We start from the raw sequence: 22,458 nt of genomic DNA on the forward strand, positions 1-22,458 counted from the left end.
TCCTTCCTCTTGTTGAGGAGTCCGTTACAGACTCTAATGTGGGTTGGTCTTTTAGAGCCATCCTGGAAATCCTCTACAATGTAGTCAAGATGAGGATTTAGTGCTCTGATGAGCGTGACAAATTCCTCCCTTGTTCTCCAGAGCTCCTGCTTGATACCTTTGATTAGGAAGTATCTATAGGGCCTTTCACCTGGACCAAAGACCTTGTATCCATAGTCTGTTCTTCCTTCAGGTATACCTGCCTTTGGGATGCACTCCAAGATCCAATTAAGGTAGTTTTTGTTCTTTACAACATACCAGACTCCACCCATAGAACGTCCACGTTCTACCATATCTTTTACAATATGAAAAGTGGGTTTTTCCTTGGTTGCGATGTACGTGTTGGTCATGTACAACTCCAGGTGATTAAAATCAGTCTGATCAAGATCAGCGTTGCTCCTGGTTGATCTGATTTCAATCCCCATTCCCTTCTTAAGTGCGCTGGCGAAAGATGAGGTGTTATCAAGCTTTGCTTTTTTAGGCTTCTCCCTCCCCTGCCTATCCTCATCCCCTCCATTTTTCCTAGCCAGATTCTTTCTTTTCTCCTGAAAATTAGCAGGATTAGATTTTTGCATATTATTGACTATATCAGAGGCTGGCTCTGCTGGAGAATTTTGTCTGCTGCATTTCCCCTTTTTAAAAAACTATCCCTTATTTAGACCAATAGGAACTCAGTATTAGAATTGAAGGTTGGTAATCCGCCCATTTTTTAGAACGGATTCGGATTCTTACACAAATCCGCCCCAAAAAAAATGCGGATTAATCCGTGGATTGTATCATTGCGGATTGCGGATTCTAGCATATTTATTAAGTTCTTTTTAAAAATAAAAAAAATTGTACACCGGCCATTTGTTAACCACTTCTTTACCTAACCTAACCTAAAATAAGCATGAAAAGCTACTGTGAAAATAAATAAATAAACACTTTGGATGCTAACTTCCATTTTACCTAAAGTTAATATTCAATAAAATACGTTTTTAGTTTTGTGTGCTATATTTTAAATAAAAAAACACTTTGCTACAAAAGTCATAAAAATTAACAATCCGAATCCGCAATTAAATTTCGGATTCTGGGTCCAAAAATTGCAGATTTCTGATTGCAGATTCGGATTGCCAACCCTAATTAGAAAAATAACTTATTTGACCAATATTAATTTTCAGGTTTGAGATATTATTGTGATAAATGTGATTATTCAGCTGTGGATAAAGGTAATTTTGTTTGTGATGATTTCCCTCAAAGTGCGTTTAGTGCCCCCCCCCCTCCTTCCTTTTATTTTTTTATTTTCCTATGCCTAACCCCTGAGGCGAATTTTTTTTTTTTTTTTAATTATTTTGTGATGATTTCCCTCAAAAGGCCTTTCGAGCTCCACCCTATTGTTTTTTAAATAAAAGTTTATTTTAAAGTATTCATCTCGTAATAAGTTCTCAAATGGCACTTAGAATCCGAATTTCGTTATGAAACTTGTCCTAAGTAATCCTTGGTAGGTCTATTTTCCCTAAATCGAACAAAGAGTTAAAAAAGTCATTTGTTCCCTGATTACAAGATGGTTGCATTAACCCCATCCACCTCCTTCACCCTTAAAAGGCGGAGGGGATTTAGTGTCATTTTTCAATGCCCTTTAGATGTCTGTTAGGAATAAATTTCCCATTACGTAAAATGCTAGGTGATAATTTAAAGTAATTTACCATAAAAAAATTTGAAAATATTAAGGCTTATACTGTTGTGAAATTGTTAAATATATGCATCTTAAAGATTAATATTTTCATAAAATAAAATTTTTGGATTTATCTTTGTCATTTCTGCTCGCAATCATATTTCTGAAATTTTAAAACAAGTTTATTACTCCATGTACCTCATCTAATTAAATGCACCCTATATAACTATCCCTTTTGCTTGTTAGTAGTGAAGCTACTCTTTAATTCACCGTCACCGTCAGTCCTCTTTAAATGCACTAGATGCAACTATCTCTTCTTCAATCTAGGTAACCTAACTAAGCATTACAAGCAGAAGCACGAGATTATACCTGGAGGCTTGCTAGAGACACCCGGAGGACTGCTGGAGACACCTGGAGGCCTTCTGGAGGCACCCGGAGGAAATGCGGCCACAGGAACCATTAAAGGATTATTTTGTTACTAGGATTTTCGACAATTTTGTGGTTTTCCCCAAATTTAGCGTGAAAATTGCCAAAATAGCTGTGAACGTTCGGGACCTATGGAAAGCAACCCTGTTAAGGAGAACCATATCGATTCAGTAGTCAGTGAGATCCTTCAGTACAAACAGAAAGACAAACATACATTCTGTTACTTTATTATAAGGATATCCAACCATATAGTAACTAATCTCTATACATACATGTATGTATATCTATCTACCATTTCATGAGCGTAGTTTCTATTCAATTATCACTAAATGGTTGTCCCTAAGGTTTTTTTTTATTGCAACCATCTCGTAATCAATGCGCAAATGGCGCTTAGAATTTAAATTTCGTTATACAACTTGGCATGAGTAATCCTTGGTAGGTTTATCTTCCCTAAAGCGAACAAAAAGTTGGAAAAGTAACGGCTAATAGCTGGCGGTTCTGCCGTTAAGTAATTTTTTTGCTATTTACAAGGCAAATCCGTCACAAGCCCTATCTACACATCAAACTCTTTGCCGCTCCCAGATGTTTTCAACCGGTTCTTGCCGGTAGCTGCTGGTACTAGAAATCTAAAAAATGAATTTTGGTATCATTTCACCTGAGTTAAAGCAAAAATATGTTTCAATAAGATGATTCCTACGTAATTAATGATAGATTTGCCCTAAAGATAGCCACAAAACGGCTGATCAGTTAGCCGTTACTTTTCCAACTTTTTGTTTGATTTAGGGAAAATAGACCTACCAAGGATTATACTTGCCAAGTTTCATAACGAAATTCTAGTTTTAAGCGCCATTTGCACATTGATTACGAGATGGTTGCATTAACAAACCCCCTCCCCCCCCCCCCCTTTATATACATGTTGCCCAAGAATCCTTTAATATATTGTATGTTCCAGGACCAAATCATATTACCTCACAGCCATCAACCCTCATGCTCAACTCCCAGGCGCATACACACATTCATTTGAACAGGGATCTAAAGGGATAAGACAATGGCCAATAAATTGATGTACATCCCTAATGATGTTACACAAAATTTTCCCTTCTGTAGGTTAAAAGAAATGATTGAAACGTTTGAACACTCAATGAACCAACCAATCAAAATTCACTGAAGTCCCATAAATTGATAACAAATAAGAAAATGTTATTATAAAACTTTGGGGTCTCGTGTAATAAACATGCAATTGTCCCCTTTCTCTATGCATTTTAATAGCAAAGCTTTTTTGGTAGATTTGTTCTAAAGCTTTCAAACTTGGCATAAAGTCCTTTTATGAATTGAGAAATTGTAATTGGTAAATAATAAGGTATGGCCAACAAGCGAAATAAATCTAAATGATATTTGGGGGGCAGTTGAAAAGAGCATCAATTCTACCAAGTGTTGCCCCCCCCCCCCCCCCAATGACAGCTGAAAATCACATATAGGTTTCGTGATTTTTTCCCCTGAATTAATTTCATTGTTGGTATAAGCTGAATTATCATCAACATCCCTTGAGAACATTCTGTAGAATAAATTGTGTGTATTTGTTAGGCTGCCGTGTTTGCACAGCAGTTGTTACAACAACAACAGCCGCCAGCAGCCACAACCACAGCAGCCGCAGCTCATCATCCACTCAACCTCAACTCAAGAACATTTGCTGTGTTCCCTCCACCACCATCTTAGTGAAAAGACGACTTTCCATCTTTATAAAAAAGACGACATTACATGATTAAAAAAAGACGACATCGTACTTTTATAAAAAAAAAAAGACGACATTACATTATTAAAAAAAGACGACATTGTACTTTTATAAAAAAGACGACATTACATTATTATAATAAAGACGACAATATATTTTCATAATGAAGACAACTTCCCATGTTTACATTAAAGAAGACATTACATTTATTAAAGAAGACAAATTTACATTTTCATAAAGAAGGCAACATTATATATTTGTTAAATAAAGACGACTTTCTATTTTTATAAAAAAAGACGCCATTACATTATTATAATAAAGACGAGATTATATTTTCATAAAGACGCCATTAGACAGTTAGGGAGTTGAATCCATTTTTATAGAAGCAGAAATATAATCTATGATTATGGTTTGGACCCTCTAAAACTGTAATCTACCCTTCCACTTTCCCCTCTCTTGGTGAAGAAATCTTCAACGCCGATACGATTTTTGAAATATAAGATTCCACTTTTGTCTCTCTTGTTGAAGATATCTTCACCAAGAGAGGCAAAAGTGGAATCTTAAATTTCAAATATCGTATCGGCGTTGAAGATATCTTCACCAAGAGAGGGGAAAGTGGAATCTTACATTTCAAAAATCGTATCGGCGTTGAAGATATCTTCACCAAGAGAAGGGAAAGTAGTGTCATATATTTATGTTGTGATGTCATATATTTAAGTTTGCAGACATATGTTAGTTGTTACTCTTAATTACTCTTTAATTGCTCTCAGAAAGAATAAAGAGAAAATATATTTAAGTCAGTTGATATTGAGAGTCCTAACACAGAACATTATCTGGTTTGGGTTCGAGTCTTTATTAAGACCAATACAGCTATTTACAGACATCCTACTACTTTAGATAGTTTGCATAGGCAGATATTCTACCCCTTCAAAGTGCATAGTTAATTAATACATTGTATTAATTAAACAGACAGTCATCCTGTTGTTCGGTGTCCTGATATACAGACAGACATCCTGCTACTTCAGAACTATCCAGCTTTGAATAATCAGTAGTTTTGACTTATTAACATATTTAATCATTTCTAAATATAGTATCAATATATAATCTTATTTACTCAAAAACTGCATTTAATCCAATATAATAAATACTTAAAAATCTGTTTGCATTTTGAATTGAACATTAAGTCTACTCTATCATTAACTTATGTAAGTCTGTCTATATCACATTTGGCGCAGTCTTATTGTGCTACGTGTTATTTAGACCTGCTGCTGAGTTAAGGGTGGGGGAAGTGGTGTTTAATTTGAAGTCAATAACTTTTTGAGATATTTTTTATCTCGGATTTTTCACAGTTTTGTTTTAATTTTTATATTTCTAACTTGATTTATATTTCAGGTTTCTGTGGAATTTCATTCTTTAACTCTTTTGATCTAAATTTCACGGCGGATCTAGTTCCAGTGCTCGGATATGGCTGATGGAGAAAAAGGAGAGCGGGGTAAAACTGAAGGCAAGCGTGGATGGCCGCCTAAACGTCCTCGGGAGAATGACAGTCAGGATGATGATGGAACTCCCGAAAATTGGGAGGAGGAGGATGCTGCGGCTGAGGATGCTGGTGCAGGTGCTAATGCGAATGTGGAGTTGGCGTTGGGCGAGGTGGAGAATGACGTTGTGCCTGAAAGCATAAAAAAATATGTTAGGGCAATGTTGCAGGAGCATACGACTGTCAAAGGTCAGGTGGATAAGTTAACGGCGGCGAATAAACGGCTGGAGAATAAGGTGAAAGAGTTTAAGAACTCTGATGAGCATAAGAAGTTAGGTTATGATGTTGATTTGGCTACTATTAAGAAAAAGGTGGCGCAATTGCCAGTGGATGGGGATATTAGTGGTTTTTTGTATGAGACAAGTATGGGGGCTAGTGTATCTGCAGTCAAAGCGACGGGAGATGATTCGTTTAATACATCTTTCATTAATCGTTTGAGTGTGGAGGCTAAATTGGATTCTACCAATTTTGAGGCTAAAAGAGGGAAAAGTGCTCCTGGTCATTTGAAGTTTTCGCAGATTGAGTTTTTAGGTCCTGTTGGAAATGGAAATTGGATGAATGTTCGTGAGAGTTGTCTGACCGAATATGAGAATCAATTGTTGGATATATTTCCTTTAATTGAGGAAAGGGCTGAAGTGCTTAAGGCCTATAAAAAGGTGGCCGGCGGTAGTGTAAGCCAACAGACTGTAGAGGAGCAGTTTAAGGAGTTTTGTCTTGTAAGAGGAGTCAAGTGGGATAGTGATTTTGTGCGGGATGCTCCATTTTGGGATGGAAACATTGATTTTGAGGATTATTTCTTATCCTTATGGAGGGTTGCTAGGTTCGCAAAGTTGGAGGATCCTATGCTTTTCAAGGACGTCCTGTACAATAGGATTTTTGAGTGCAAAGGGAAGAAGATGGGGAGGCTTATTACGCCGGAGGCTAATGCTTCCTTAAGTGCTTTAGGTTATTACCTGTTGATAAGAAGGTTGGTGATACCCTTTGCTGATACAGAGTCGGCTACCGAATTCTTTTACGCCCTGAAACAAAAGAGTGGTCAGAATGTGGATGTGTTTTTCAATGCTAAGTTGCGGCTGTTTAGGCTTATGCATCCTGGTCAAATTTCTAGACAATCTTGGCGTGATTTTTACAATAATGTGGCTAAGAATTTGCTGTTTTCTGATTTAGCTAGAGATATGGCTAATTTCATTGAATCTATGCATTACCTGGAAGATTACAGTGCTTTCTTGACTTATTTGATTCGCAGAGGTCAGCATTATATAAGCTGGGCTCGTTCTGGACACGTGTCACCTGAAAATGTAACGTCCTGTTATTCTCAGGCTATGGAAGGGTTGAGGCTAGAGGATTCTAGGGAGGTAAAAGCTAGGCCTGTAATCAGTGAAGTGCATGTATCTGATATGGAGGGCAGGTCAGAGATTGGCGATAATAATGCGTGGATTGAAGGGGATGATGATATTCCTTGGGATCAGGTTGAGAACGTGATTGGGGCTCTGAATTCGAAGGCTAAAACTATGATTTGTTGGTATTGTGGGAAAAAAGGTCATGTAGTGGCTAGTTGCTGGCAGAAGAGAGACGGCAAGCCGCCAGCTCCTGATTCTCGCATAGGAAAGACCAAAGCTAAGTTTTTCTCAGCCGGTAGCGAAAAGAAAGAGGGTCCTGGAGTGCCTAATAATAGGGTAATACCTGAGCAGTTTCTGAAGAAGACAGTCAATCAGGTGGGGCCTGTTGTGGATAGGTGGGGCAATCAGGTGGGGCCTGTGGTGGATTCTGAAAAGAGCAGAGATGAGAAACAGTATGAGGCTATGATTGCTGACATAGCCAGAAACAATTTTCAGCAGTATCCTATGTAATGGATATGATTGATTCGATGTATAAATCTCATTTTAGGATGAAATTTATAGATCGTTCTTTTATTCATATTCATTATATAGGCTATAGTACTGTAAATAGTTAATTTTGCTGTTGTGTATTCACATTATTGCTCTCAACTTTATAAAGTATTACTGTCTTGTTTATTCTTCAGTCAAGGTGTGATCGTGTTAATGAAAACATTATATATATATATTTATATATATATATATATATCTACTATATATTATATTTTGATAGGTACCTATGCAAGGTTGAATACTTCGAGAGGTACTTACTTGTATAAGAAAAGGCTTGGAGTGTAGCTGTGTGATGCTGGTAGTCTGGGAGATGTACAGGATTTCATAAATTGAACAGTATGTTGGCGGCTGGTGACAGATGGGGGGCTGACTGCTGTGTAGTGGAATGATGTATATCTAAAATATATGGATATATTAATTAATTATAATGACTAGTGTTTTCGAGAGATTGTGAAGTTTTTGAAGATAACGAAAATGCCTATTTGTGCGGATTTAGAATTTCTTGTGCCTGGGGCTGATATTCCGGTGAAGGAGTTAGGAATTATTGATACAGGAAATAATTTTAATTCTTTGATATCTAGAGAAATTCTTGATAAACATGGAATTGAGTTTTGTCCTGCTAAATTATCAGCATATTCAGTAGATTTAAAGAAAGTTAATATTATTGGATATGTTGAGTTGAAATTTAGATTTGCTGGAACTCAAGCTGTGTTTACGGAGATATTTTATGTACCTGAGGTGACGAGTAGGTTGGTAAATCTTGGATCTGATTTCCTGAAAAAGAATAAAATTAATATTTGTTTGGATGAAGATATGTTTGAATTTTGTGGGGAATCTGTTCCTATTAATTCCTGTTTACAGAAACAGGTGGTGGCGGAGATACAGAAAATTCCTATTTTGTCCGGACGAATGAATTCTGAAATTCCATCTAAACCTACCTTGCCAGGGATAAAGGAGGGGGGTGGGTTTGGAGAGTTATATTCAACGAAGTATAATGTGAAGTTGCTGGATAAAACTATTTTTTATCCTGGAGGATCTACCGCTGTGGTGCATGTGACTGGATTAAAGAATGATGGGCTTTGGTACGTGTCCCCTAATTCTTCTAAGATGACAAGTGGCAATGGGATTATGATTATTGAGGGGGTGTATCAGCCACGGAAAGATGGGTCCTGTGTGGTTAATGTGGTTAATGCGTCAATAAAACCTATTACCTTGCTGAGAAATGTGAAGATGGGGCATTGTTTCATCATGGATAATCAAGATGTTACCTGTAATAAAACAATTAATGAATTGGATAAGCCAGAAAAGTTGTCGGGGCAAAAAATGCATGAACGGGTACAGTTTATTATTCAAAAATTGAAGTTAGATGAAAACCAGATGATTAAGGAAAATCCAGAATTGAAACCCAGGATTATTAAAATTTGTTTGGAAAATTTTGATATCTTTTCAATGAATGATTCAGATATTGGTGATTGTAGATTAATGACATATAATATAGAATTGTTACCTGGAGCTAAACCTGTGAAGGCCAGAAATATTCCTTTGAATCCAGAGTACGATGCTAAATTGAAGGAACAGTTAACCAAATGGCTGGATGCTGGCATTATTGAGGAGGGTTTCTCGGATTGGTCTAGTCCTATTTTTGCTGTGAAAAAGAAGGCTGCACCTGGAGCAGAGGCTAAGTTGAGGTTTGTCATCGATTTCCGCAACCTGAACAACGTGACTAAGCGGGTGGCGTGGCCGCTGCCACTGATCTCGGATAATCTGACGAAGCTGGGTTCTGGCAAGGTGTTCAGTACTCTTGACTTGACAGCTGCCTACCATTCGATGACTATGGATGAAGACTCTAAACCGTTGACAGCTTTTAGTGCAGCAAACAGGATGTATTTGTTTAACAGGTTGCCATTTGGGTTGTGTAATGCACCCAGCCTGTTCTGTGCTCTGATGGATAAGGTGCTGTCTATCCTGCCAGGTATGTATGGATTCTGTATCAGCTACTTGGACGATCTGATCGTGTTTTCATCAAGTCCAGAGGAACATGTAGAGCATCTGCAGGCACTGTTTCAAGTTCTTAGGCAGGTCAACCTGAAATTGAATTTAGATAAGTGTGATTTATTGACTAGAGAATGCCATTATTTGGGGCATATTATTAGTGCCGATGGATTGAAAATGAATCCTGCATATTTGGAACGGATTAAGGATTGGGGCAAGCCTAGAACAGGGAAGGAGTTGCAGAAATTTTTGGGATTTACTAATTATTACAGAGGATATTTTGCTGATTATGCCAAGAGGTCGTGCATGTTGGATAGTCACAGGAATGACACTATAATAAAGTGGACAGAAGAATTGGACAGAGTATGGACTGAATTTATGGAAATGTTCAAGACTGAAATGTGTAAAGGCTATCCTCAATGGGATAATCCTAATCTTTTTATCGTGGATGTAGATTATAGTTCTCAGTATTTTGCAGGGATTATTTCGCAAGAACAGGATGGTGTAGAGAGAGTGTTTGGTGTCTGTAGTAAAAAGTGTAATGCTGCAGAACAAAATTATCCTTCCTATAAAGGAGAATTAGGTGCATTAGTGTATGCATTAAAGAATTTTTTACACTTTTGTAGGTTTCGTGAATTTTTGGTTCGGACAGACAGTATTTCACTAGTGCATTATAAACGTTGGGCTAAAGGATCAATAAACGGTGTCACCTATCGATGGATAACTTTCTTGCAAAGTTTTGACTTTACAGTTATCCATCGACAGGGGACTAAGCACGTGAATGTAGATTATTTGTCGAGAACTGAGTTAGATTGTAAGGACCATCGACTGAAGGATTGTCAGGAGTGTAGAGAGACAGATAATAAAATTTTGGATCCTTACCTGGATGATTCACCATTTCTGGATCAAATCTATTCTATTATGCAGGTACATTCTGCAGAGGATGAGGCGGATGTTGAGTTTGTCTGGCAAAGTAGTCTTCAGCAGGATGAGATCCTAAATGAAATAAGGTTATGGATATTGGAAAGGAGGCAGTTGTCGTCTTATGAGAGGGCGGAGCTATCGGGCAGAAAAGAACTATTGTACAATCTTATTGGCCATATGTATGTGCTAGAGGGGGTTGTAATTTTCAGACAGCCTTTGGCCGAAGGGGGTTTTGTCGAGAGGCCTGTAGTGCCTCTTTCTTTATACAATGATATATTTGATTCAGCTCATGGTGGATATGGTTCTGGACATAGAGGTGTGCAGGAGACAATACGTAAGATAAATGAGAGATTCTTTATGCCTGGCGTGAACAAGTTTGTGGAATCGAGAATACGAAGTTGTATTACATGTTTGAAAAAGGCTGGAAGTAATCCTAAACATGTTTCACCTATAACTCATTCTGTTCAAAGTAGTGAAGTTTTTGCTAATATGTCTGTAGATCTAGTTGGACCTTGGACTCCATGTTATCATCAGGGACAGACGGTTAAATTTGTCTTAATCATGGTTTGTCTATTTTCTAGATATGTTTTTACATGTCCGTTGGTTGATGCTAAAACTGAAACAACTGTAAAGGCTATATTGGAAAATTTTGTACCTACCTATGGTTTATTTAGAGCTTTGAGATCGGATAGAGGTACAAATTTTACAAGCAGTGTGTTTAAAGGCGTGATGAAAGGATTGGGGGTGGATACTGTCCTAATTCCCCCCAGGAATCCAAATTCGAATCCTGTAGAGAGGCAAAATCAAAGTTTGTATGCTGCTTTGAAAGTAGATGAAAATCATGGAACAAAGGACTGGGCTAAAAAATTACCTTTGGCTACGTTGGTGATTAACTGCTCCAAGAGTACTAGAACTGGATATTCTCCATTTTTTCTAGTTTTTGGTCGGCAGCCACGTATTCCCCTCGATTTTCTATCACCAGTCTTGTCTGTTGAATCTTCATCCTCGCGGTCGTATCTGGAATTTCTGAAAAATATGGAGGATGTAATTAAGAGAATTTCTACAAAATCCAAGTTATATTTAGAGGTTCAAAATAAACACAGAGTACAGAGGGAAGCACTAAGAGTGACAGATGTTTGTTATGCTTTCTTTAATATTGTAAAAACTGACGTGTCCAAGAAATTACAGTCTTTCTATGGAGGGCCTTTTATTGTAGTTAAGAAATTTTCGGATGCATTGTATGAGTTGGCACCTTTTGGGAATAATCCCATCAAGAAAAATCAGGTTGTGGCTAGGGATAAAATTCGAAAAATTCATGCTCGAACGGAAGTTTTAGGGGAGGAGGTTAATTTTAACGTTTTTCCTTTACCTGAAATTTGTCCGTCCGATGAGATATTTCTGGAGGTTGACAATATGCCTGTAGAGAGAGAAACTGTAGAGGAGAGAGAGAGTGAAGATGTTGTGTATTTGTCATCTGAAAATGATGGTTTTGAGTTGGCAGAGGAAAGACAGAGTGACGAAATTCAGGAGAAGGAGAGTGAGGTTGAGGTTGATAATGACAGAGTTTCAGGAGATGGAAATAGAGAAATTATACCTGTAGGTGAAGGAGTAGAGGTGGGAGTGACAGATGAATCTGTGGTGCCTGCTCCTGTGGTTGAGGGTAATTTTGACGAGGTTGAACTTCCATCGGAACAGTCGTTTTTGACTACGGCGCCGCCACAATCTTCACCTGAAAGATTAGTTACAATTAAGAAAAGTGGATCACGGGTGGCGAAATATTTATGGGACACTGGGAGGAGGTTAAGATCTCAGGTAGGGGGTCCTGTGGTACATGTTCAGATAGGAACTCGAGGACGGAGAAAGTAGGGAAAGGAGAGCTGATAATAATTATTTTTGAAAAAAAATATTATATTAATACATATAAATATTTAAAAAAATATATTATAATAAGAGTTCATGAATTGTTATTTGATTATTTTAATAACAAATATGTGCTGACAAAGCTAGTAGGTAGAAAGTTGTCCTGCAATGAAAGGCTAAATCAGTTGATATTTGCGGGTGAATCGGTGAACAGTTATCAGCTAATAATGTCTGGTCATAATAATAAATTCAAATCAGGTAAATATTTTTTAATTTGGGGATTGTGTTTGATACCCTGTGGGGCTGATATGATACCTGTGCTAGTAAAGGAGTGTGTTGGCGACGGTCCTGAGTTGAAAGCTTCAGAATGTACAGTATTTGGTCAGCATGAGTTTAATGGAACAATCAGCGGTCATCTGTTAAAAAAGGTGGGAGTGAGATTTTTGCCCGCGGTACAATGTCACGTCGACAGAACGGTTCACACCTGGTATTGTGGCAAATATAGCCACCTACATTTAGGGGCACCAGCTGTTGTTAGTAGTGATGAGTTAATTTCTAGTGAAGATTGTAAAAGGATGGAGGAACAGAGGGTGTTAGACATAGATGGACGACGGTTGCCTGTAGCGTTTTATGACCGGTCACTGACTTATTTCATAAATGGTACCATCCTGTATGATGATATGATGACGTATGGGATTGACCCTCAGTGCAGAGGGGATGGTATTTATTTAAATAATACCTTTGTGCCTAATACTTTTCAAGAAGTTCAGATTACAAGTTATTTGAAAAATATACAAATTTCAATGTTACCTGATAACAGTTGTTTTCTTGAGGACCAATTCATTGGTGCACATTGTCTGGAGTCTGATCTGCGGCTTGGGCTTGATCGAGTGATAGTTCACAATAAATCACAGGAAGATAGACGTTATTTTAGTTATTTTCGGACTGTTGAAATTGTAAATTTAACTTTGTTTACATTTTCTAATATGGCGGATGATGCTAATAATCAGGGTGGCCAAAGTTGGTTGGCGATTTCTCCACAGTTTTCGTTGGGATTAAAACTGGGGAAAAAAGTGGAGTTTTCTGACTTTCTGACTGATTTGCATTACTTTCATACCAACGTTCTTGATGTATTTTTGTGGATTACAACTGCTAAAAAGAATTTTTTTCCTTGGATGCGGAAAAAGGAGGAGGATGGTGCTTTATTATTACAGTTAACCTCTTCATATCATCAGGTGGAAAGGATTTTGCAGGCAGAACAGGGGTGTTGGGAGAATAATTTGTTTCATTCCAACATCAAACAAGTCGGAAATTTGTTGGTACAACATCTAGGGGAGATGGAGCTTGTGTCTGTATGTAAGAAAAGATGGTTAAATGTGACTATAGGAGCAAATTTGCCGTGTTATCTTGGTCATTTTTCTTTGTTTATGGATAATAGAATTGTTGCTGTAGAACCATTCACAAGATTAGTTAAAAATGTTTCCTTGTTGATGGTTGTCGAGTGTAGGAAAAATCCAGTATTTGTGAGAGTTAAACCTGGATTATATCTAGGCAACAAGGGGGCAGGAATGCAGCTGGTTCAGACTAAACGGCTGGAGGATAGTTGGTTGGAGGTACCATTGAATTTTGAGCATCTGCTGGATAAGGGAGAGAAAGGACAGGTGTTGGAGTCTGTGGAAGAGGCTAAACTTTCGGAATTGGCTGCTAATTCAAATGCGTTTGTTGTAGAGGTGACAGAAGATTGGTTTGTACATTTGTATAATTCCTCAATTGATTGGTTGACTAATAGTTGGCAGCATTTTGTTATGGCTGTGATGGGTGCTGCTGGGGTGGTTATTGGATTGCTGTGTGTTGGTTGTTTAGGCAGACTGTGTAATTGCGTTAAATTTTCGCGTTATCGGGAAAACAGTAATTAAAATTTGGCATCCCTGATAAATATAATTTATATAAAAGTATTTCGTTTTGAATGTCGTCTTATATATGAAAAACGTTAAAATATTAAAATATTAAAATGTTAATATTTAATTATTGATTATTATCAGGAAATGGAGACGGAAACGAAAGGCGGTATCAGCGGGCGTCTGGTCGGCGGGAGGAGCGTGAACCGTCTGTTGAGATGTTGGATGCTGGTAGATCTAATCGGCGGCATGTTGTGTATAGAAGAGATGATAGGAGGCAGTATGATGTAGAATCGCCCAGGTATGAGCCTGGATATGATGATGAGGACGATGTTGGCAACGTGAGTCTTGAAGTTGAGCTTGATTCCAGGGATCGTCTGCCTAGTGAACAGAGTGGCTCAGAGGTAGACAGTTGGACTGAGCCTCCAACGGACAAACCTGGAAAGGTGGCAGATACTGGTTCTGGTGAGGGACGGCGCAGGTTTGGTAAGTTTGTGCCAAATCAGGCTGCTGGGTCGGTCAGGACTAAGGGAGCCAGTAAGGCTTATGATGATGCTGGGGAAGGTACTTCCAGAAGGGGAGCCAGCAAGGCTTATAATGATGCTGGGGAAGGTACTTCCAGAAGGGGCGTGGTCAAGCGGCCTGCTGGGGCAGATTCTCTTGGGCCTAAACAAAAGAGGGAGTTACCAGATTTACGTGCTGAGGTTGAGAGAAATAAGGCTGAACGCAAGAATGACAGACAGGGCTTAGCGCCGCTCAGTGATGAAGATATAGGTAGAATCAGTAATTCTGTTGCTGTGACTCTAAAGCCTATGATTGAGGAAAAAATTCATGAAGCTGTAAGAGAGTCAGTCAAAAGTTTGAACACTGCACAGAAACTTTGGCAGACGGACAGTCATAATCGGGTTAAAGATATGTTGGCCTCGCATAAGAGGGATCTAATGGACTGTATAAGGAAGGTCGATACGGAGATGCAGCAAATGGTGGCTACTACTGCACAGCAAAAGGCTTCTTATATGGTACAGAGTGTACAGACAGCAATGACTGATAATTGGGAAAGTAGTTCAACCAAGTTGGGACAGCAGGTGGGCCAACAGGTGGAAAGTGTTTTGGCAGGACAGGGAACTAAGGTTCAAGAGGCTATTTCTGAGATGGCCAAAAAAGAGGCTGAAGTGCAACGGCACCTGTCTAATATTTTTAGTGAGCTTAGCGAGATCCGGCGCAGAATAAACAATGACTTACCGGCGGCGGCATATTGGCAGTTGCAACAGGCTGGAACTTCTGGTGGTGCTGAGGCTAACAACGGGGTGATGTTGGTTTCGGGAGGTGTTCAGGTTACTGGTGGTGTTGACATGGAAGTAGCAATGCCGGCAGATGGACCAGCGGTTGCTGCAGAGGTGGCTGTTGCGAATGATACCGCCTCAGCGGTAAATGATGCTGTGATGGTTGCTGTAGGAGGGCCCGTAACTGCCGCAGCAGGTAATGCTGTCATGGCGGCAACAGTGGGTGTCTCGGCTGAGGTTGGTGGAGGGGCGCTGAACACTCCTCCTCCAGTGGGTGAAGGAGAGGAAGGACTTGAGGCCGGGGTTAATTTCGATGTAGGTTCACCCAGTGAAGACATTGATCCTAGTCTATTGGATCAACCTGATGGATGGTGAAACCATGCTTAGCTGGATGGTTTCAGAAGGGGGTAAATGTCATATATTTATGTTGTGATGTCATATATTTAAGTTTGCAGACATATGTTAGTTGTTACTCTTAATTACTCTTTAATTGCTCTCAGAAAGAATAAAGAGAAAATATATTTAAGTCAGTTGATATTGAGAGTCCTAACACAGAACATTATCTGGTTTGGGTTCGAGTCTTTATTAAGACCAATACAGCTATTTACAGACATCCTACTACTTTAGATAGTTTGCATAGGCAGATATTCTACCCCTTCAAAGTGCATAGTTAATTAATACATTGTATTAATTAAACAGACAGTCATCCTGTTGTTCGGTGTCCTGATATACAGACAGACATCCTGCTACTTCAGAACTATCCAGCTTTGAATAATCAGTAGTTTTGACTTATTAACATATTTAATCATTTCTAAATATAGTATCAATATATAATCTTATTTACTCAAAAACTGCATTTAATCCAATATAATAAATACTTAAAAATCTGTTTGCATTTTGAATTGAACATTAAGTCTACTCTATCATTAACTTATGTAAGTCTGTCTATATCACAGTAGAATCTTACATTTAAAAAATCGTATCGGCGTTGAAGATATCTTCACCAAGAGAGGGGAAAGTGGAATCTTACATTTCAAAAATCGTATCGGCGTTGAAGATATCTTCACCAAGAGAAGGGAAAGTAGAATCTTACATTTCAAAAATCGTATCGGCGTTGAAGATATCTTCACCAAGAGAGGGGAAAGTGGAAAGGTAGATTACAGTTTTAGAGGGTCAAAACCATAATCATAGATTATAATTCTGCTTCTATAAAAATGGATTCAACTCCCTAACTTCCCTAAAAGAAAATGATATTACATTTTCTAAGAAGACGACTTGACAGCTAGCAGCCTTAAAAGTTTATGTAACTTTTAAGATAATAGTTACCAGGAACATTTTACTACATCCAACATTTCTAATTCTAGAGTACCTGTGCAAATATATCAATATTTATTCTTGTAAAATTGTTTATTTTTATACAAACTTTTTTATGTCCTGTTCCAAAAAAGTCGGGAATAGTCCCTTTCGTGACATCGCACCTTAAGGGGCGATTTGTTGTATTTTTCACAGTAGCTTTTCTCCTATTTCTAGTCCCTGTGGGGAGCTCTAACCCTGCGGGGCCAATTGCCTTATAAAGTGGGGCAATCACCTAACCCAATATAACCTAACCTAAAATAAATAATAATCAAAAACCATTTGAAAATATGTCGAACCGCCCCTAAAGGGGCGTTGCTATGAAAGTGACTATTCCCTAGTTCTCTCCTCTGTCTGTTTGTATGTCCGTCAGTCCAATAAAGCTTAGCTTTGTTAGGGCTATATAAATGGTTCTTATATTTTTTTTATAATCCCTTAACCAACCCCAATCAATTCAATCAACACAAGGATTTTATGTTTTTCAACGGAAAGGATAGTAGGCAGTCTCTTTTACATGAAAAATGCATAAGTTTTCATGAAAACTAATTATGTTATTAATTCAGAAATTTTACTGTGATCACTTTTATACAAATAAATAATAGAAAATGTAACATTTTGAATTATTATTTAGTAGCGAAGCTACTCTATAACTTACTTTGTCTGTGTGTCCGTAATGCTATGGGGGATATTGTGATTTTATCAGATGTTATTCAAGATAGTCGGTTGCTTTTTGTGTATGTAGAGATTCCCATTAAGCTTTCAGTATATAATTTACTTTGTCATGCTACAAAATAAAAATAATAAAATATACGCGTAGCGCATCCGCTCGTCATTGGGGAGGTGATAGATTTGAATCCAGCCCAAACTAAAGATGTTTAAAGTTTTACCTACTGATTCTATGTCAGAATTCCTTGGCCCAAATCAGGTGCAAATTTATTACTAAGCACATGTCGAACTTTCAGACAAGGGTCGTGCAATCAAAAAGACGGTTGTCTGCAATATTCGGGATGTAAGTGTTTAGGGACTTAATTGTTTATGAAATATCCGCATTAAGAGATATAAGTTTTCCGGAATTTTAATGTAGGGAGTAGATTTGAAATCTGCATCAAATTTTAAGGATTTTTTATAAAATTCATTTTTTGTATAATTCTTTATCTAAAAGCGGAAATGCAAATTAAGTTAATTAATTTTGGCATCCGTGATTGGTGGATTTAAAAAATCTGCGCTCTGATTGGATGTCGTACATTATTCAACCAATTAGAGCGCAGGTAGTTTAAAATCCAACTATCCTATTGGTCAAAATTAATTAACTTAAAATGTATTTCCGCTTTTAGATTAAGAATTATACAAAAAACGAATTTTATAAAAAATCCTTAAAATTTGATGCAGATTTCAAATCTACTCCCTACATTAAAATTCCGGAAAACTTATATCTCTTAATCCGCATTTATAAATTGTTTTAAATTGTTCAATGCATGGTAATTATGAGTTGTGCCTGTTTACGGGCCAATCTGACATAGCAGCAGTAGGAACCGTTTTGAACGTCTTCAGTGGAGTTAGGATGAAATAAACAAAATGACAACATCCATATGTAGCAAAGCACAAAACAATTATGTATGGAATTGGACAATTGGACAAATTTTCTTTTGAAGCATGATTTACTGTCTGAAAGATAGACTGACAAACAAAGCTTATTTTATTCTGGATGCTCATTGGCAAACATATGGAATAATCAGCCAAAACGGACGGACAAACATACAAAGTAAATTATAGAGTAACTTCGCTACTAAATAGACAAGTAAGAAATATCAGGAATAATCTAAAAGGATTGGACAATGGCCGATAAATTGATTTACATCCCCATTGATGATACACAAAATTACCCCTTCCGTAGATTACAAATAACGTAGATAGAAACGTTTGGACAATCAACTTAATGAACCAACCAATCACAATACAATAAATTTTTCCAAAATTGTTAAGCCAACGAATAAGTGTAAGTTATTGTAAAACTTTGGGGTTTAGTGTAATAAACAGCCCAATGTCCCCTCCCTCCCTAGAGAGAGAAAGCAGGGAGGGAGGGGACATTGGGCTGTTTATTACACTAGTCCTCAAAGTTTTATATTAACGTTTTCTTATTCGTACCATTCCTGAATTTGATTAATTGGTTCATTAAGTTGAGTGTTTAAACGTTTTAACCACTAATAGTAATTTACAGAAGGGATAATTTTGTGTATCATTATTGGGGTGTTATCAATTTATCGTCCATTTTCTTATCCCTTTAGATCCCTGGAAGGAAGAGAGAGAGAGAGAGGGAGGGAGAGAGAAACAATGAGAAAAAAAGAGAGAGGGAGAGAAAATAGGAGAATATTCTGTCTTCAGTATATTTTACTCGTTCATACGATAAACAGTGTTTTTATATATATAAGCAGAAGGGAGCGGACATTACACTCTAAATTACACTGGTACCCAAAGTATCATAACCACGTTATTTCTTATTTGTTGGCTAAAACTTTTAATGTTTATTTGTTAGTTCCAAACTTTTAAACCAATAATTTTAATCTACCGAAGAAGTAATCATGTTTCTCGTATTCATTCGAATCCGGTGGATAGGAACCGGTTCTCATCCATACGAAAAAACTATGTTTAGCATCGTATTATATCCAGCTTTCTACGAATTTAAAACTGGTTTTAAACTTATAATTGTACATTTTATATCCGCGGAAAGCTGTTTATAATACGATGCGAGAAATAACTATTATGATTATTGGGGATTTTTATCAATTTATCGTCCATTGTCTTTTCCTATAAGATCTTTAAGTTATATTAGAAATCTAAAGGGATTAGACAATGAAATATAAATTGTTGTACATTCCAAATAATGAAAATAGTTATTTCTCGCATCGTATTATAAGCAGCTTTCCGCCGATATAGAATGTACAATTATAAGATTAAAACTAGTTTTTTTAGCCCCGTGGTGCCGAAGGCACCGGCTAAAAAAACTGGTTTTAATCTTATGATTGTACATTTTTATATTCGTAGAAATCTGGATATAATACGATGCTAGACATAGTTTTTTCGTATGGATGAGAACCGGTTCCTATCCACCGGATCCGAATGAATATGAGAAAGTGTTTTTATAAAACTTTGGATACCAGCATAATTTACAGTCCAATGTCCCCTCCCTTTCTGCTTTGTAAGCAAACATTTTCTACATGTAAGATCGGTCCGTCCGTCTGTACGTCCGTCTGTAGCTGAAAAAAAAGTAACTTATTTGTAATCGAAATAAAACAAGGATGACATCATCCATAAAAGTGAAGCTCTGAAACGGTAGAACATTAACACTTGTAGAATGTCAGAATAATCATAATATAAATGTATAAAATTCGAAACAAAATTTGTTGAAAAACTGAATAAATACCTACAGGATATAAATGTACAATTATAAGATTATAACCATTTTTTTTAGCACCGAGGAGATATAATACAATGCTATACATAATTTTTCAGTATGATGATAAAACTTACATACTAGCTAGTAATAGCAGCCGGGAAATTACACGTTTCCACGACAAATCAATAAATATTAAATTTAATTGCCAGGTAAAAAAAATCTTAAAAATAAAAAAATAAATCCTCCAGTGAAAAAAAATCGAAAAATGTTAATGCTAAAGCTAAGTGTAGAAATGGATTTTTCCTTCAAATTCTTAATGGTATTATAATTTTCGTTTTTCTGTTTGTCTGATTTTATCAGCTTTGCTTTTATTGATGTTGTCATCCTTGTTATTTTATTGTGTCTTTTATTAAGCTTTTATTAATATTATTATCCTTATAATAAAGTAACAGGATTTCTGTGTGTCTGTCTGTACCGAAGGATCTCGCTATGGTTCTCTTTTACAGCGTAGCTTCTCATAGGTCCTGGGAAGGTTTTTAGCTATTTTTGGGCAGGGTACTATCACCCCCTCAAGAGAAATCGTCCCTAGAAAAATATTACCCCCCCCCCCAAAAAAAAAACTTTACAATTTTATTTTAAAAACTTTAATTGAATTGGTTATTAACCTTCCCAGGACATAAGAGAAGTTACATTGTAAAGGAGAAACATATCGGCTCGGCGGTTAGCGAGATCCTTCAATACAAACAGACAGACAAACTCATAAACATTCTTTTTAAGGATAGTCGACATATATTAACATGTTTTTTTTTAAATAATGTTTCCTCGATAAAAAGAAAACATTAACCTACTTCAAAATAGTAAAAAACCTGCCTAAAACCTATAATAGCTATATATCGCATCGTAGAATAGACAGCTTTCCGCAGTTATAAAAATATAATTTTTCAGTATTAAGATTAATTCAAGTATTGTTGGTTCTGAGATGCAACAAACCTATGAACGGCCCGTCATTCTGTCGCTCATGCTTTTTATGACCACTGGATATTTGCTTTATTAGATTAACTATTGACTCTAGGGTCGTGGTGACGCTTCGGGCACAAGGACTCTCCACGTCATCTTTGAACATACTCTGCGTTATAAAGTGCAGAGTAACGCGCTCAATCCTAGGGTATCAACACCCATCAGACAACCAACCCTTTGATTATTGCACGACCTTTGTCTGGAAGTCCTAACTGTGCATGGTAATGAGTTGTGCCTGTTTTAGGCCAAGGCATTCCCCCTACTCTAACTATTTACGTCGCGCATTTTTAATGTCTTCAGTTATGACGCGGTGTCGGACCGAGATTCGAACCTATCACCTTCCCGACGACGAGCGGATGCGCTACGTGTTGAGCCACGGTCGCGGGTTGCTTTATTAGATACTATGTCCGTTTTTTTTAATTTGTGATTTGTTACTTGTGGATGTTGTCATCCTTATTTATATTTTATCCATATTGGAAAATGTCAGAGATCTAGAGGGATAAGACAATGGCCAATAAATGGATTTATATCCCCAATAATTATACACAAAATTATCCCTTCTGTAGAATAAAATTAGTGGTTGAAATGTCTAGAAACTGAACTAAATAAACCAACTAATCAATATTCAATAAAAGTCCCCAATATTGTTAAGCTAACGATTGTGAGAACGTTGTTATAAAGCTTTGGGGACTAGTGTAATAAACAGCCCAATATCCCACCCCTCTCTGAGAAATTTTGCTGATTCTTCAGTTTTAATATTATTGAAATTTAGCTTCAATTTTTTCCTACTCTCTCTCCAGATTTTACAATTTAAATTAACTAGCGAGAGAGAGAGAGGGGACAATGGGCTGTTTATTACACAAGTCCCCAAAGTTTTTAAAATAACGTTTTCTTAATCTTTGGCTTAACAACTTTGGGGACTTAGTGAATTTTGATTGGTTGGTTGATTACGTTGAGTGTTCAAACGTTTCAACCACTAACTTTAAGCTAAAGAAGGGGTAATTTTATGTATCATAATTTTTTTTTTGGGGGGGGGAGATAAATTTAGCTCCATTATACTATAAATATATGTTGATCTTGTAGCTGGACAAAGTGTCTCAAAAAATCAGACTTGTGACGTCATAAAAATGAGTGATTATCCATCTCTTTTTTTTTTGAGTTTTCTTCCTCTCACCTCCCTCATTTTTATGACGTCACATGGCTGATTTTTGAGATACTTTATCCAGCTACGTTGTTGTTACTTGGTATGGATGTAAAACTATTGGAATATATTGAAAATACATTAAGATGCCATCAATATTTAAAATCATCAACCACAGATGGAGGGAGCAAAATTTGGGTTTTTTAGCAGGGATCTAAAGGGATAAGACAATGGTCGATAAATTGATTTACATCTCCAATGATGATACACAAAGTTTCCTCTTCGGTATATTACAATATTGAAACGTTGAGATACTCAA

General features: G+C 37.1%; 2 protein-coding genes and 1 long non-coding RNA gene across 14 annotated transcripts in view; 2 read left to right on the plus strand and 1 right to left on the minus strand.

Annotated features, from left to right (window-relative positions):
• Positions 1 to 2,190, plus strand: part of LOC145307623 (uncharacterized) — a 38,041-nt gene extending 35,851 nt beyond the window's left edge. For all 10 annotated transcript variants that reach the window (XM_080150091.1, XM_080150092.1, XM_080150089.1 and 7 more), the window contains 2 exons: positions 1,200 to 1,247; positions 2,021 to 2,190. In XM_080150091.1, the coding sequence (XP_080006217.1) occupies positions 1,200 to 1,247; positions 2,021 to 2,175 (203 nt within the window). In that variant the 3' untranslated portion in view covers positions 2,176 to 2,190. The remainder of the gene's footprint in view (positions 1 to 1,199; positions 1,248 to 2,020) is intronic.
• Positions 2,191 to 3,066: 876 nt separating this feature from the next.
• Positions 3,067 to 4,090, plus strand: LOC145307248 (uncharacterized). The gene is made up of 2 exons (XR_013875366.1): positions 3,067 to 3,121; positions 3,704 to 4,090. It is a non-coding gene; the product is annotated as an uncharacterized LOC145307248 (long non-coding RNA).
• A 1,294-nt stretch (positions 4,091 to 5,384) lies between these two features.
• Positions 5,385 to 9,154, minus strand: LOC145307083 (uncharacterized). 3 transcript variants are annotated; one of them, XR_013875293.1, is made up of 8 exons: positions 8,785 to 9,154; positions 8,489 to 8,545; positions 8,011 to 8,051; positions 7,536 to 7,673; positions 7,072 to 7,155; positions 6,594 to 6,678; positions 6,342 to 6,407; positions 5,385 to 5,520 (listed from the first exon to the last, which is right to left on the minus strand). XR_013875293.1 is itself a non-coding variant. In XM_080149420.1 (6 exons), the coding sequence occupies exons 1-5, from the start codon at positions 8,972 to 8,974 to the stop codon at positions 7,096 to 7,098; spliced, it is 486 nt and encodes a 161-aa protein (XP_080005546.1). In that variant the 5' UTR covers positions 8,975 to 9,154; the 3' UTR covers positions 5,511 to 6,678; positions 7,072 to 7,095. The 3 variants fall into 3 exon arrangements, 1 of the variants encoding a protein (XP_080005546.1); XR_013875292.1 differs by having other exon boundaries at positions 5,511 to 6,407; XM_080149420.1 differs by having other exon boundaries at positions 5,511 to 6,678.
• Between the last annotated feature and the right edge of the window lie 13,304 nt (positions 9,155 to 22,458).

Source organism: Acartia tonsa, chromosome 15 (genome assembly GCF_053477335.1).
Source record: "Acartia tonsa isolate MP-2025a chromosome 15, ASM5347733v1, whole genome shotgun sequence".
NCBI lineage: Eukaryota > Metazoa > Arthropoda > Copepoda > Calanoida > Acartiidae > Acartia > Acartia tonsa.

Coding starts and splice junctions, on each gene's coding strand:
- LOC145307083 (XM_080149420.1), bottom strand. CDS start 8,974: ATGACAAACCTCAACTTAGCCTCTGCTCCAGGTGCAGCCTTCTTTTTC. Junction 8,546..8,784: donor CTTCACAGGTTTAGCTCCAG/GTAACAATTCTA, acceptor GTTTTATTACAG/GTAACATCTTGATTATCCAT. Junction 8,052..8,488: donor TCTTCACATTTCTCAGCAAG/GTAATAGGTTTT, acceptor ATTCTTTTTCAG/GAAATCAGATCCAAGATTTA.